This window comes from Sinohyriopsis cumingii, chromosome 3, assembly GCF_028554795.1.
Source record: "Sinohyriopsis cumingii isolate HCF-2022 chromosome 3, ASM2855479v2, whole genome shotgun sequence".
NCBI classification, from domain to species: Eukaryota; Metazoa; Mollusca; class Bivalvia; order Unionida; family Unionidae; genus Sinohyriopsis; species Sinohyriopsis cumingii.
This window is the reverse complement of record NC_142963.1, coordinates 108,213,166-108,230,337: the sequence shown is the minus strand read 5'-3', so window position 1 is coordinate 108,230,337 and position 17,172 is coordinate 108,213,166. Positions and strand designations below refer to the sequence as shown.

Sequence of the window (17,172 nt, the reverse complement as noted above, 5' to 3'; positions counted from 1 at the left end):
ATGTAGTGATTTTAACTTGCGTATTATACCACTTGTTTTAGCTTTGATATAGTGCACACTATAAAAAGAATCGTTACCGACCACTTCCTCCAACTATTGCCTTTGTTTTTTAATTGTTATGATCCAGCAATATCAATTTACAATAATACTACTACCATCTTTATTATTATTATTATTTAATATTGCCGCTGCTTTGTGTTACAAGTTTACAAATGAATTTTCAATTTACATTTGAAGCTGGTTCTGAATCGCAGAACGTTTTCACGGTGTAGGTAAAGTTGCATATGTTGTGCATGGGGGTAAATCGTGATATCACAATAGTACATCCAAGCACACAATGAAATTTATGTTCTTTGGATGATTAACTCGTTGTATTTTACTATTATTTATCATGTCTACAACATATCAGGCATTATTATTTTGTCTTCGATTACTTTATTATACACTCTGACTGGTGAAGTAATTTTAAATTGGTGGAATTATGTCTTGGAGTATGACTTGTCCAGTGACTGACAGTCCTGCAGTATGTATTTATGGAAATAACTTGATGATTTTACTTTTGTTGTACGCTGTTTGAATTGCTTCATTGAAAATAAGTCTGTGTTTACTTATTAATACCATATTTCTTCTTGTTCTTGTTCTTGTTGTTCTTCTTCGTATTATTATTTTTGTTGCTGTTGTTGTTGTTGTTGTATTACCAGTTTATAATTGAACATATCCCTTATCTCAACGCGTGCTTTCCTCGTCTTTTTCTTTATTTCATTGGACATGACACACCAAGGTAATTTCAACTAATTTTAACAGCTTTGTATTGGATTATTGCTTTTATGAACTTATCTGATATTGCCTTGCGCTGCCGTACAGAAGCAGTAAAAATCACTGTTGGGAGATACGTGAAGTGGTTGTAATCTGCTTCACTGTTGGGAGATACTTCAAGCGGTTGTAATCTGCTTTCTAAATTACTATTTTACCCTGAGCAAACATCATCGTATTTGCCTAACAACGGTAGATCAAACATTAAGAGTTGAACACAAAACTTTGGACTCAAAACCCCTTCATATTAGCATTATGAACTGTCATGGGGCAATTCGTATATATATATATGTATCCGTTCATTTAACTAGTTGTTCTGGTATAAAAGGAACGGTTGAGACGGTGCATTTCTTTTCCTTTCCTTGTATTCGTTTCGTGTACGAATATATTTGTTAAAATGCAAATGATTTCAAAGATCACCTGGACGTTGGAATTGTCCGTTTAGTGAAGAATGATCTGTAACTTTCGAAAAGGACAGAATATCTCTACCTTTATTCTCAGTTTGAAAATATGGTTTTTCAATTATAAAATAATAAAAAATAAAACAGACGAATGAGTGGAACACATAAAATGTTTAATCGAATTCAAATTATAAATAGTAACTTATCCAAGTGATAAAACCATACGGAAAATCACAGGATGAACATTAGTCCTTTGAGACCGACATTCTCTCACTTACCTGAAGGCCAAGTGAGTTTATGCTGTAGCCTTGTCTTCCCTTTGCGTCGTCAGTCAACATCATACCATGAAAAGGCTTTATTTCTGATCACAATATGACTGAACTTATATCATCAGTTCAATTTTAAGTGGCTTTAATTGACCTCTTTAAGCCTATATCATCAGTACAATCTTAAGTGGCTTCTTTAAGCTTAAATCATCAGTACAATTTTAAGTGACTTTGATTGACCTCTTTAGGCTTATATCATCAGTACAATTGTAAGTGGCTTCTTTAAGCTTAAATCATCAGTACAATTTTAAGTGACTTTAATTGACCTCTTTAAGCTTATATCATCAGTACAATTTTAAGTGGCTTCTTTAAGCTTAAATCATCAGTACAATTTTAAATGACTTTAATTGACCTCTTTAAGCTTATATCATCAGTACAATTTTAAGTGGCTTCTTTAAGCTTAAATCATCAGTACAATTTTAAGTGGCTTTAATTGACCTCTTTAAACTTATATCATCAGTTCAATTTTAAGTGGCTTCTTTAACTTAACTTATCAGTACAATTTTAAGTGGCTTTACTTTACCTCTTTAAGCTTACATCATCAGTGCAATTTTAAGTGGCTTTAATTGACCTCTTTAAGCTTATATCATCAGTACAATTGTAAGTGGCTTCTTTAAGCTGATATCACCAGTACAAATTTAAGTGACTTTAATTGACCTCTTTAAGCTTGTATCATCAGTACAATTTTAAGTGGCTTTAATTGACCTCTTTAAGCTTATATCATCAGTGCAATTTTAAGTGGCTTTAACTGCCCTCTTTAAGCTTATATCATTAGTTTAATTTTAAGTGACTTTTTAAAACTTATATCATCAGAAAAAGTGACATAGGCGCATACTAATGAGGAGTTCTGGCAAGTAATTGGCCGTGCTTGTAACCAATGTAGAGTCTAAATTTCTGAGTAGTGTTAGTCACACACACACACACACGTACGTACGCACACACACACACACACACACACACACACACACACATATATATATATATATATATATATATATATATATATATATATATATATATATATATATATATATATATATAAGGCTTTCTAATATCTGATTGTCTTAACGTGTTGCCACTTCTGATTCTGTATTTCTCTGCAGGGCCGGATTTACCCAATGTCTAATAAGGCAATAGCCATAGGCCTTCCTATTTTTTGTTGTTGCCGTCTTTGAGGCCCTCGATTTCATATTAAAGTAAGAGCTAAATGACTGTACCTCCTATTGATCTTAGGACTCTCATAGCCTTAATCTGGCCCTGTATTTTTGTTCAAAGCTTGATCAGACTTGGTACATAACTTTAAATAATATTTTGAGCGACATCCATATATATTAATATGACGTTCAGCTGGACATCTTGTTCATAATGAATTTATTGCGAGAGCGATTACAGATTTACACAAATATAAATACACAAGCTAAAGCGCATGCACAACGTTTTCATCGGCATCTGACTGTAAACCATTTTCTCTGTTTACCTTTATATATCGCTTCGACAACAAGCTGTGTAGATCAATAGTGGGAGTACATTATACTGTCGTAAACCGGGTCCCTCGGTCCTAGGTTTAGAAAATATGTTATTAGCTTTATACGTATTCACTACTTGCGTTAAGTGGTGAGTGGACTCCACAGTCATGTGATATAGCTTCACAACTACGGCCGCGTTGTTTGTATTTACGTTGGCAACAGAAGGAATATATTTCTGCCGGATAAACAGCTAGTTAAACGAGACAGAAGATTATTTCCACTCTCAAGGCTTAGACGCAACTTGCTAATAGGTAAGTTGAATCTATCATTGACCTTTGCTGTGTTCTTATACTGCATTTATACCAAATCGAACCGGCAACTGCTTCATATATGTTTACTTTGTAAGAAAATACTAGATAATTTTGTTTCTATCGGCATAATTTATGTGCAGGAATAGCCGCACGCGATTGTACTTGCGATAAATGATTCAGTCAGCAAGGGTTCTATGCGGTCCAGAATGTAAATGTATTTACAGGAACTGATCTTAATCACTACAAATAGGATTCAAATTAGGTTCTCAATGTCTCGACAATTGAAGGCTAGACATAGGCTGAAGTAATGTCATTGCAATAAATGTAATTAATGCGTGACAGCTATGGCGTTATATACAGTGTAGGATGCGTAGTGTTGAAGATTGTACAAAATCTGATTTAGGAACGTGACAGGAAGTGGACTGAATCTCCTACATAAAAACTTCAGTCACACTGTGATTTAAACATTGTCAAAGAACTAACAATTATAGACATTAAACAGTTTGTTAATATTGTCAGAGTTCGTGACTGCGACTTGCGAAATTATAAGTATCACTTTTAGTGGAATCGTCAGGAGTAGTCCAGACAGATCTTTTGCAATGCAGCACCTTTTTGTTGGTTATTAATTCACACGCTTCTAAAATGGGACCTATAAATCCTAACTGTGAATGGTGATAAGGAATCTTTAAACAAGGAAAGTTCATATAATCCTGTTTTATAATTCCTTGCTTATAAGCCGAGTCCAACTGTAAACTGCATAGACCCAGATCTACCGTCGCATAATGCGCCAACATATCTGGGTCTGTGCAGTTTGTTAGGAGTAATCAGTATAACAAACAATATAGGCCCTGATCTGCAGGCGCATTATGCTACGGCAAATAGGATCGTTGTCGTTTGTAGTTTGACTCGACATGTAAACGAATATATGTTGTACTTGTATCTTGAAAAAAGTTGCTCCAACTGAAACTCAGTTACATTTATTATGTTACGTGTTTCGAGAAAAAAAAACTTCATATTTTGATAGTATGCGTCGTTTCAATGTAACATGTGTACACACTGGCATAATGCTACTGAATTCTCAACATTAAATCCGCGGAGCTAGACGCCAACAGCAGCAGTACAAACGTTCCGCTGACTGATTTATTATTCACATATTGATTGAATAGAAATCTAATATTACTATACTATCACGGTAGTGAATGTAAGCAACAAATGGCGTGTGTACTTACATGGAAGTTACCGTTTTATTATGGTGGGGGAGATGGAACCTCCCTAGAGCCAACTTAGAACAGTTTTCATTCCTTTTTTCAAGGCATAATTTTGTCGCCAGATAACACGAAAGATATGAACAAACAGGCAGGAAAAGTGCAAATATAATTTTCCAGCAAAGTATGCACAGTAATTTTTGTTTGGATAAACATCCAGACTTTTTCCTCCTTTTAAGAAAAATACGGCAATGCGTTATGAAATTTTTCTAACCTATGTAGAAGAAGGTTAGATGACCAAAACTATAAAAACAAAGGTAACTTACTGGCAATGGTCTGAGTTACCTTCATTCTCATCTCTAACTTCTCTACTGGTTTTGCTGTCGATGAATGATTTAGATGATGTTAACCAAAGATAGTATATTCGTTGATAAATCATATGGGAATATTTGTAGAGTAAGACAATTTTATCCCCTAGGTTTGTATCATAATCGAGGAAAATATTTGTGCGAAATGTACAAAGACTGTTATTTAGATAAATTGGGTCTATTAGTTGTAAAACTTACGACATTAAAGTCATACCACTGTAAGTTAACCTGTTCGGGAACAAAATATTGGACACTTACATGTAAATATTTGAATTGTTAAGTTCAAGCAAAGTTCAGGACAAGAATTGTTTGGGTGCGAGATTTTATGGAATTGACAGAAGAATCGTTTAACTTGATAATGAAAGAAAAACCTTTGTCCTGGTAATTACATATGGATATCAACATAATGCTTGGTAATTACACGTAGATATCACAACTTAATACGTGGTAATTGCACGTGGATATCACCATCTAATACTTGACACTAATTTGCCTTTAGTCTGACAAAATAAAACTGTACATGTAGTACTTATGATTTATTGGGTTCATCCCCGCAAGCAAATCAGATAATTTATTTACAATATGTAAATTCGCTCTGCCATTATTCAAACATAGTTCAAAAGTAATTACTGCCAAATATAACAGCACTGAAGTGATTTATGCAATTCATTTGTAGGGTTTAATGATAATCGTAAAGCAGTCGTTGCTTAGTGAGTGTGTTCCAAAGCTACATGAAATAAAGTTGTTAAAAGCTAGTTGATGCAATAGATCTAAAACTTACCGAACTTTTTTGAAAACTTAAATTGAATGGTCGTAAAAAAAAAATAATTAATTTTCGGGTTCACATGACTTGTACGATTTAAAATGACTCGATATTCATAACTCAACCTTCTCCACAAAACAAGTCATGTAGGTTCGGAAATTTGGTCCTTTCTAGCATAACTATTTTATATTAAAGTTATCTTTTTATGCATAGCCTTTCAAGAGGCGTATGACACTGTGAAGCAGACGACAAATAAATAATATCAAATTTTTTTATTTACAACGCATGCTTCTTAGCCTTTACATAAAATGACAAATATGAAATGTTGGGGTTGGGGGTTGAGGGCAAGGTTCAAGACTATTTGTTTCAGTATTTCATGTAGTATATATGTGTAGTAACTAAAACCATACCAGCGATATATTTGCTTAATGTGAAGACATCAACAGTGATAAAACAAATCTCTTAGTTGTTATTATGTACGTATGGATCCACTCAGCTCAGAACTGTCGCTAAGTGGTAGCAAAAAGTACAGTTACAACGACAACGTTACTGATGAACGATAGTAATAACTCGAGAGAAAATCTAGGGAGTCTCAATACGAAATTTCCCACCATTCATTACAAACATGTTTTAGCCTGCCTAAGGAAAGATGAAATGTTTGGGTAAGATAGTACTGCATTTGTTCATCTCACTTCTATAACTTCTTTAGAAAGTGTTAGCTCTGGGCGGAGCCCAAACGTATAGGTATCGCTGTAAAGTACTTCATGGGTCATGTGTTTTTTGGGAGCGCTATGTATATGAAATTTTACCTATATATAAGTTCTTACTTGTTATATGTTCTTACTTGTTCCGTACATGATTTATCGCAGCTAATACAATGATTGTTGTTTGAAAATTATATATGCAATTCAAATTGATATTTATGCATATATATATATATATATATATATATATATATATATATATATATATATATATATATATATATATATATATGGGTGGGGTGGGGGTGTTCAATTACAGCAGTATTGATATAAAGCTAGTAATTTCATAATGATTATATAATTAAACACGTACAAGTCATACGCGCAGTGGTGATAATACAGTTTCTGGAAATCGTTTGTACAAGGTATATATAAGTTCTGAATATATGCAGTTAATGTATAAATTTATACAATTCCATTTGATATAAAAATGATCTTTATTGGCCAGGTGTTTAAGCATACAGCTAACATCGAGTCTTTAAATTTATTTATTAGCTGGGTGGGGTGGGGTGCATTTGGAGCTAGATCATACTGAAAGCCCTTGAGAGAAAACTAAAATTTAAGTTTTGACCCTGCCTTTTCAGACGAATGAAACATGGTATAAAAAACAGCCTCCCTCCCCATCCCGATTTCTATGTACAATAGATTAAAATCTGAATTAAAAAATAATCCTATGCGTAGATCTTCTACTTCTTTTATACTTATTTAAAATTTATACTTTATTTAAAACAAAACAACAGAAAAGAAAGATATAAACACTCATAGAGGTATTACCTGTTTTAAACCAGACTACTCGCAAACGACTTCAAGCCTCGACGGCCATGAATACATCATTATTTAGATTTATAGAAAAAGAAGGAAACCTATTTTCCAGATTTGTCTTTTGATGGCTGCTTTATATTTTCTCGCGATTTGGGGAATTTTTTTTAAAACTGACGTAAACCGTATGTAGTCAATAGTCCACATGTTAGTTGTCTATCAACATGCTTGAAGATGACGGCAAAATAAAATGGTGTATTGTGTCATCATAGGAACACACGACTAATAAACCCCAGTCGGTATTTTTCGACCTCGAACACTGAAAGGGTTAACCGACAGTATATAGATGAATAATTTATGCCGAGTCAGTATATAATAACCTACTGAGCTCTCATGCGAAGACTTATTTATTGAATATTAGTTCTTTTTCTTTACTTTTTTTTAAATATAGAATTTGTTGGCTTCCAAAAATTATCTGAATCACTAAACATATTTAATCGTATAACGTCGCATAACAAGATTTTACCGCCGAGGACTGGTTTTCAAAATCAATATATAGTAACTTCGGGTCAAGGCTTGTTTACGGCTTCACTGAACATGCACTGTTCAATTGTAATGTTGAGACATGTTGTACCAAATAAACACTGACTGAATGTATGGGTTTAATTTATCGATTATGCTGTTATTTATGTACTATGTGACAGTTTAAAAGAGAACATAATTTTCTTTTGTAAATTCAACGAGGCTTGTAAACAAGTCTCCGTGATCAAGTCATTCATTATTTACCAGATATTTGTCCTTCAATTCGAATGATTTTAGTTATATTCCACAACGTGTCTGATTGGAATAAATAAATAAATATATAAATAAATGATCAGTCAACTGATCGATTACAAATCAACCAATGGCATTGATGTGCTTCGAAAATCTAAAATAAAAATATACTCTTACGAATGGCCTTAGCATTAGAAACCTTTTTTTATTAATACTGAACACACACAGATTTCATGTCTGTAATAATTATACATATGGTTAGTATTTCTTTAACACTGTTGATAAGATCGAAGCAAACAGGATAATGAAAGAATATTACTTCAAGCAATCCTAAAATACGTTCCGTGTCATATCCCATAAAATCAATAAGCTTATAAATGTAAACACTAAGAAATGCGGTCATCGATCGTAATAGGACGTATATAATCATCAGTAGTCATATTGTTGAAGGATGGATATTTCTTTTCCTGCTTGTGATTCGTGTGTGTTTAATGTCTGGATTTTCGATTCTAAGGAGAATTAAAGGTATTACTACACTACCTTAATTCTTAATATATATTTCCTTCATTTCACTTGTATGAAATAAATGCATTAGTTTGGCACTAACTTAGACACAATATACATAAGTATAGGTTATTTATGTTACCTATGCCTGAAAAAATAATATATAACAAATAACAGTCCCACCCCGATTACTATGGCCCCCAGAACCATCTGCATGTAAAGAAGAAAACAACACATTACATCAGTAAGTTCGAGGTTTTTCACCGATTGCCATTTAGGCACTATGGGAATGCGTTTTTCTTGTAAAACCTATTTAATACTCAACTTGAACTACCTGACAACCATTAAGAATTACTCACCTGAGAAATTGAAGAGTTTGATAATGGAAGTACTCCAATAAGCACGGGCAATTTTACTATTTCTAAATATATGTATATTGACACATTCTTTTATTATAAAAACTTTCGCTTAGTTCAAATTACTAACGAAGACAGATTAAGCTACATTGTACAAAATCATCACAACAAACAAAGGAAAGGGGTATATTGTGTGAACTATTTTATACATTTTGGTCAAAACTACATTTCTCGAGAACTACTCGACCGAAAAATAATTGTAAGGCATTACGTCATGACCCAATTAAACATTCTGACCAATTTGCAAGACAAGCTATGACTTTGGCGTCCCCCCACCCAATTTTCATTTTAATTTAGCGCCCCTTAAAGCCTGGCGCCGCAGGCCACCGCCTATTAGGCATATATGGTGTGGCCGGTCCTACTTGTGAACAGTGTCTTATAAACAGAAAGGTAAAATCGATCGCAATAAGCAAAATAATGTTACATAGGAAAACAAAATATGGGACAATTTTTATTAAATAGGGATGAAAAAATTGTCACTTGTAAGAATGTGAACTCCGAAGAGTTCGGTGGAATGAACTGAATTGTATACGTCGATTTCCACTACATAAATTGTATCATTGTATCTAGATATGATAGGTGTGCGAAATTGTTCAGTTTAACAAACTGCACGAGTGGTCTACACACGTTTTAAATATATGATTGAACTTTCAAAAGTGATCTTTATTTAATTCTATACATGCCTGTATGACTGCTGACATGTTGAAATGTCTATACTTGTGTATGGTACATGTTTATTTGTGCACCTGTTGAGATCCACGTGGTCAATGGGATTTGAATGACCCTGTGTGTTACTCGTCCAATAAAAATTATTATCACACACACACACACACACACACACACACACACACACACACACACATGTAAAAGCTTCATCTTCATGTGGGCTCTAATCAATATCTATCTTTTTTAAGCTAACCACTTCGCCACGGATGCTACATTTTATACCCATGTTCTAGCCAAATGTGCTGGAATAGTGTGAGCATATTATTCTTGTTATTTTGCTTTAAGTGTAAATGAACCAAAATTTTGACTCTTTTCAATAATATCACCCTATATGTTGGACGTTAATTTAAAATGTAAAATTCGTCACTTTCAGTCTGGTATTTTAATTAATGTTTTCTGTCATTTTTCAGCACCTGTTTCCAGTAATAACAAAGTTACTTTGCGGTTTCATTGTATTTGAGTATATATTTGGTGTTTTGTCTTGCATCTTCCATATTTCACCTTAAAGACAATTCTATGATGACACATCTGCCTCCTCTATGGCACTCTAAACCTTTCAATATGGATAAGTTGAAGAGATCGTAGATAGAACTGGAGAGATTGTAGGATGAACTGGAACGATTGTCGGCTGAGCTGAAGACATTGTACGGCGAGCTGGAGAAATCGTAGGGTGAGATGGAGAGATCGTAAGGCGAGCTGGAAAGATTTTTGGTGAACTGGAAAAATCGAAGAGTGAGCTGGAGAGATTGTAAGGTGAGCTGAAATGAAAAAGGTAGGGTGAACTGGAAAGATCCTAATGCAAATTGGAGAGAGAGAGAGAGAGAGAGAGAGCTGGGGAGAACGTAAGGCGATGGAGAGATCTCTCGAGCTCATCTTCTCCAACTCATCCTACGATCTTTTCAGCTGATCCTACGATCTCTTTAGCTCGGCTTCTCCAGATCACCGTACAAAAGTGCTGTCCAACCTTTTTGACACCATGGGCCACTGAAGAAAAATGAAAAGCAACGACTATATAGCTGCTCGAGCTTTGGCCGGGCATTTAAAATCAGCCCGCGGGCCGCGGGTTGGACAGCACTGCCCTACAATGTCTCCAGCTTGCCTTCTTGAGCTCATCCTAAAATCTCTCCAGGTCATCCATTTTGAACGATTTGGCGTGCCCTACCTCTTTGATGTCTGGTATAGCTTGTAAATCGAGATAAATAAACACGAGTCAGCTGTTTAACAAAAAAATATCACAGACGAATTGTGACAGTAGGTTTGCACTCTACCAGTGGCCAGTTCCATGATCTAATTATTAAGGAATATTAGGCACCGATGGACACATTGATGGGGCGGGCTGGGTGGAGCTCGGGCCTCCTCGATCCCCTCCCCCGTACCAACTATTACTTTGGATATATGTTTCTCCTCATCTTTATTATATATCAAACATGTCTTAACTTATTTCTTTTCAGAATAGAAAATGGCTTCCGGGGGTGTAACCGATGATTTGGTTAAAAAATTCGAAGAATTCGTTTCGTTATCAGCGGCGGGAAAGACGCTAAGCGCCGCTGAGAAAAAGCAGATGAATTCCAAAGCGTGTGGAAAATTGGTCAAGGATTGCCTTAAAAGCTACAAGAACGCACCTACTATTGCGGACGCTAGTGTGTTCCCTAAATACAAGGAAAAGGGCAAACAGTAAGTATCCAGGTATCCACTGACTCAATAATAGAATTTAAAATGGCACAAGGATGTAGAAAATAAAGCAAATAGTAACATAGCTGCAACAGGTTTGCAGAAACAAAGTCCATGCAAGCAGTGTCGCTTTAAACAAAATGAGATTGTGACCTGAGGAGCAGTTTGAATATTTACTTGGCTCTGTGTATGGATATTTCACTACCGAGCGAAACATTTTTTTCTATAATGAAACATTTTTACGTGTGCATGAGATCACAGGATGATTGTTGAATTAATTATATCAAACAGTGTAAACTCGATGACTGTAGTGTGAATTGCACTGTCGAGTTTTTATGGAACATGCAGAAGTAAGATACTGTTTTCATTAGAAATACTGATTTTTTCAAATTGTAACAATAATTAAAGTATGTACAGAGAAAGCAATATATATATGTTAAATTTTATAAATCTTTCCTCTTATTTGTAATATAGTATTTATTTATTTATTAATGCATGCATGCATGATTCTTTCAGTGGACACTGACAAATCAAATAAAAGTTTGATCATCTTTAATGAACAAAACAAGTCAGTATATTAGTGTGACAAATGAGCACGGCTTAAATTGACATGTAAAACGTATAAGAATTCCTGCCTGAAGGAATCATGTGTTTTAATCACCCTTCGAAAAAGGTTTCAGTTATCTTTTTTCTTTTTGATTTAGGTACATGGCATGCACTAAGGAGAACATTGATAATTTCCTGACTGACTTGGCGCACAAATATCAGTGTCAGGAACTGAAGAAATCCGAAAAAGAACTGACACGTGACGATCCGAAGGTGCAGGAATGCAAGAAGAAAATGTCGGATGACATCCTAAAATCGAAAGCGGACGTGAAAGTAGTGGTTAGTGAGAATACTTTTTAAATATCCGTATACTTAGAAATTTCCATCTAATAATGCGCCATCTTGCACCTTTGAATTGTTCCAAGTTGTATCTCATTTTCTTTATTTAACACTTATTCTAGATTTTGACCATCAAAGCTAAATGCCGAACTTCAACATAAGTTATGAAGCCAGTAATGTAAATTAACTGGGAATTAAATCTGCCTTACAATTAACCAATCCAAACCCCCAAATATAACCTGGATATTTGAAAAATAAGTCTAACTTAAAACTGATCTATCATAAATATCCTATGTCGGAACAAAATATATAAGATATAGGTCGTTGGGATTTGGTTCAGGCATCATATTTGTGGAATTTGTTGAACTTGATTCAAAGCCTGAGCATAAGATATTCTATGTGCATTACTGTTATGCCACTTAAGCGTAGCACTCACATGAAATACTCCCAAGCCAGTTAATTCATAAAGGTTCTTCCATCCTATCTTAAGTGTAGCACTCACATTAAATACACCAAGCAGTCAATTCATAAAGGTTCTTCCATCCAGTCTTTCAGCATCTAGGCAGATTTAAAAAAATGTCTAAATATTCGGCACTGAACTTGACTTTCCTGCTAAAAAGGTTCAGTATTACGTTGCCAAAAACGTAAGTTTTTAAAATAGAGAATGTAATTCATTGGTCCATTAAAATAGAGAATGTAATCCATTGGCCCATTAAAATAGAGAATGTAATCCATTGGTTCTGACGTTTATATAAGAAGCTTAGTGTGAATTAGGCATAAATAATGAAAACATTGTAATAAATTTTAAACATATTTTAATACTAAATTATGCAAAAGTGGTGGGGAAACAGGTTCTCAGAGAATGAGATCAAGCATGACAAGGGCAGAAAAGACGAAGAAAAAATAACAGCCAAACATAAGATATTCTGTAAGAAATCGATTTTACCTTTAAACTGCATATCGAGTACAAATGAAAATACAATGATATGCATTTTCTGCTTCTATCCCACAGTCGTATAATGGATTATCTATCATGTGATTGTCATACAGATCGTTTCTTTAATGTCGTTATAGCGTTTTTTTTTAACCCTAGCATGAAAAACAGAGTATCTGCAATCACTAGAAAGATAATAAGCAGTAACGCTATTAGTCTGTGTGGCAGAATACCTTTTAAATTTTAGGAAATCACTTTCCGTTTAGATATTTTTAGGTAGGATTTTCCATACTAGAGTAAATTGTGTGTGCGTGGTAACTTCTGGTTAGTCCTGTAACTATCCCAACAGTTTCTGACTGTAGGTTATCTAATCTTTCTGAATGTTCAGAACGACATCTGTATATTTTAATAAATATCAACCGCATACTATGAAAATGATATTTGCAGGATGTTAAAACATTTATCATTCTATGTTTTTGTCTTTTTTTAACAAAATATTTTCAGTATGCAGACTCGAAGTGCATGCATTACAAAATGTAAGGTTGAAACGTTTATGACTGTCTACAAAAGCAGTGATTCTTTTCCAGTTTGGGAAGATGGGATATTCGTTTCGCTAATAAAATATACTGGGTTAAAGCTTACTTACCTTGATTCGACCAGTCATTTAAAGCTTCTTAGTCACACCTAATTATGTACTGGATATCTAGCATACCTCTTGAAGTGCAAAAAGGAGAACTGTCACCGGCAACAAAATGTGAGATATTAAGCATATCATCAGCAATATCGTTGATATATAGAAAAAGGACAAAATACCCCCCCCCCAAAAAAAAAAACCCACAACAATAACGGTTCTAAAATTGAAACCTGCAGCACTGTAGCTGAAACAGACTGAGCGGCTTTCACCAAAACAATTGGTGATATATGGAAGAGATAATTGGCGAACCAATCAATCAGATATGATTCTGTTCCTTCTGTTCCATAGCTTTTAAGTTTCTGAATATATATATATATATATATATATATATATATATATATATATATATATATATATATATATATATATATGTTATCTTACCTTTTCCATTAGGTCATAGTATCAGACTATTCATTATAAATTTTGCCGTGTATGATAAATCTTGAACCAGTAGTCTGCATAATCGCGACTAAGTGCCTCTGCTATCTACCAATCCACTATCCAATCTTGCATACACTGCTTACTCTAACTAGATCGGTAGACACAGACGTATGTCAAGAATCCAAACAAATAGTTTCACACTTAATCCCTTTGATTTGTTCATTTTTATGACATACTAAAGTCCTATGATATTTGTCTTAATTGTAATTTGACATATCTAAAATCCCTTGTGAAAATGTGTTAATATGTATTGTACAAAACCTCAAAATATCCTTGCTCATTAGAGCACTTTCCTGCGTAAAACTTCAAATTATCCATGTTCACTGGAAATGTTGTCAAACTCTTCTGTTTCTCAGGTAAGTAGTTCTTGCAAGCAATCCGCAATCTCTTACTGATTAAATGAAAGTGATTGGTTTTGAAGCTTTTGAAATTTGGATCTTGGATAAAATATAATTCTCACAATCTCTTTTGAGCGTCCCCTTTGGTTCTTCTGATATGAACGAAAACGTTGTTTGCCTGTATTTGAGAGATTCATTCTTGCTAAAGTTTAGAGTTCTGACTATCGATTCTGGTTAAAATATAGCAAGTGCTTGTGTCCACCATATTGTTTCTTTTGGCGTGACGATAATACTATGTTCTATTTGCTAGGACTAATGACTTGGTACGACCAGGCCAAAGGTCGTCAAAACCCCGAAACAGGTTGTAAAGTAACACATTGATAGTCAGGAAACCATCAAAACCTTGTCCTCTTAAAATAAGTCCTTTTATGTGCAGATAACATCATAATGATATATTTAATTTGAAGGTCTTTTCTCATATTTTCCTTAGGCTCAATCCAAGACGGGAAATGTTGGTGGTCTGACGGATACTTCGAAGTACACAGGGGCACACAAAGAACGCTTTGATGAGTCCGGAAAGGGCAAAGGTAGTGAGGGGCGAACTGACAAGGCGGAAAACACCGGCTACGTAGGGAATTATAAGGGTCAAGGCACATTTGACAAAAAGAAATAATTCTAAGAATTTCAAAGGAACACACATATGTATTCTTTCGATTTGTCGATTTAACTGATTCAAATAACATGGGATATACGATTTAGTGGTGACTCGTTTTCTGTACGTTTTTTTTAGGGTTGATGATGTAACTACGTCGTGTAAACAGTCGATACGTTCTAGTATTTAGTAAATCGTTTTCCAGGGATATAAGGAGTAGTATAGCTATCTATTCTGGATCCCATTTGCAGACCTTTATGTTGTCCTGCAGTCAGGTATCGATGTATGTTTAAACAAGTTGTAACATGACAATGACTGGGAGTTTCACCCTTAGTAATGTCTTTTGTTTGCATTAGATTCATCTTTCTGTCCCCTGAAACTTTTTTTTTTGCCAATGGTGGACACTCAGGCAGACGACAAAGCCAACGAGACTCGAAGACGTCATAGCGATGGCCGTTAGACAGCATGAAGGAAGTTTATATAATTATATCCACGATGTTATCTGAATCAGAAGAAACTTCAATAAATACATAACATTGTTGTATTTAGATTAGCGAATGGTAGATCAGACGTGCCATGTATATGTTGCTGTCACAATTTAGACCGATTAAGGTCAACAGACTGTATTTTTCAAGGTCAATGTCCACAAGAAAAAATGAACTCAGAACCAGAAATTCTCATTTGAAGTACAGATTTATGAATTTTCCACGTTTTGCGTCATATAACTTCTGCACAAATGGTAGAATCAGTGTTGTATCTTGTGAATTTCAGTTTATTTCCTTCTTATAGACACTGTCAATCTTGGTATGAGCTTGTTAAGGTTATACAAGGCAAGGCTTGGTTTGAAGCAATACATTTTAATGTTCACTTCTCTATTTTACACGTGTGCTTTGTCCCCAGATCTTTTTACAAATTGAAGAATATATAATTTTCTTCAGATAAAAAAGCAATATTTTTTTAGGAATATACTTCTTTATTACATGATATTTTAGTTCAAAAGAGTGCAATCTCTTTTGCACATTTACATGTTTTAAGGAAACAATTTTTCTTTTTATTTTTCATTCTGTCAATTAGAAGACACACTGGTGTTTATACATTAACATAAAATTAACGCAACATTTTGTCTCAAAGTTGACATATTGATACAATTAAGCGCCATGACTAAAATCTGTAATTACCGGTTTAAGGTATTAACTTGAAGATCAGGATTACTGTAGTTTGTCAATTTGTCTTGGAAGCACTAAAATAATTAAAAATTATCTAACATACCATAACTAATTTACCATATATACTCAATCATGAGTCGAGTCAATCTGCAAACAACAAAGATCCAGACTTATAGGCGAGTATATACAGTATTTATTACTTTAATTCAAATAGACACAGGCTAAACTTTTCCTTTTTTCTCTTATCTGTGACTTTATATATAAATATATATTTATTCGTTTGCAATTTGTGTACACTTTTATGCATTGATTTTATAAATATTTATCTCAGATGATATAAAACATGCATTGATATACAAATTTGTTTGTTTTCTTTTGTCAAATACACTTCCATATGAACTATTACAACCCTCACCCCACCTCCATAATGTAGTATGAATAAAATAAACAATTTGATTATTTTACATCGATCGCATAAAACTTAAAGAACCAGCTCTTCTCATATCACCAAGTGGTAAAACTACCGTCCATACTCGCTTACAGTTGTGTTCATTGTATGTATCATATCACCATGTGATAAAACTACCGTCCGTACTCGCTTATAAGACGATTCAAACTGCAAACAACAACGATCATAGTCTACCATAGAATAATATGCCCGAGTTTTGTACTCGTTAGCGTCTGCCATTATATGGAACATGGTACTACTTTGATTCAGACACACATCAGCACTATTCAACATATATTTGTCTTGAAACTACATGTCCGAATTTTCTAAACAACGACCTTGTTTGA

The 17,172-nt window shown here is 34.2% G+C and overlaps 1 protein-coding gene across 2 annotated transcripts; it reads left to right on the top strand.

Moving 5' to 3' along the window:
• The first annotated feature begins 3,086 nt into the window (after window positions 1-3,086).
• Window positions 3,087-16,737, top strand: LOC149803514 (tubulin polymerization-promoting protein family member 2-like). 2 transcript variants are annotated; one of them, XM_089953260.1, is made up of 4 exons: window positions 3,087-3,317; window positions 11,048-11,270; window positions 11,972-12,152; window positions 15,050-16,737. In XM_089953260.1, the coding sequence occupies exons 2-4, from the start codon at window positions 11,056-11,058 to the stop codon at window positions 15,230-15,232; spliced, it is 579 nt and encodes a 192-aa protein (XP_089809386.1). In that variant the 5' UTR covers window positions 3,087-3,317; window positions 11,048-11,055; the 3' UTR covers window positions 15,233-16,737. The 2 variants fall into 2 exon arrangements, with proteins under 2 accessions (XP_089809386.1, XP_089809387.1); XM_089953261.1 differs by lacking the exon at window positions 3,087-3,317 and adding an exon at window positions 8,360-8,475.
• The last annotated feature ends 435 nt before the right edge of the window (window positions 16,738-17,172 follow it).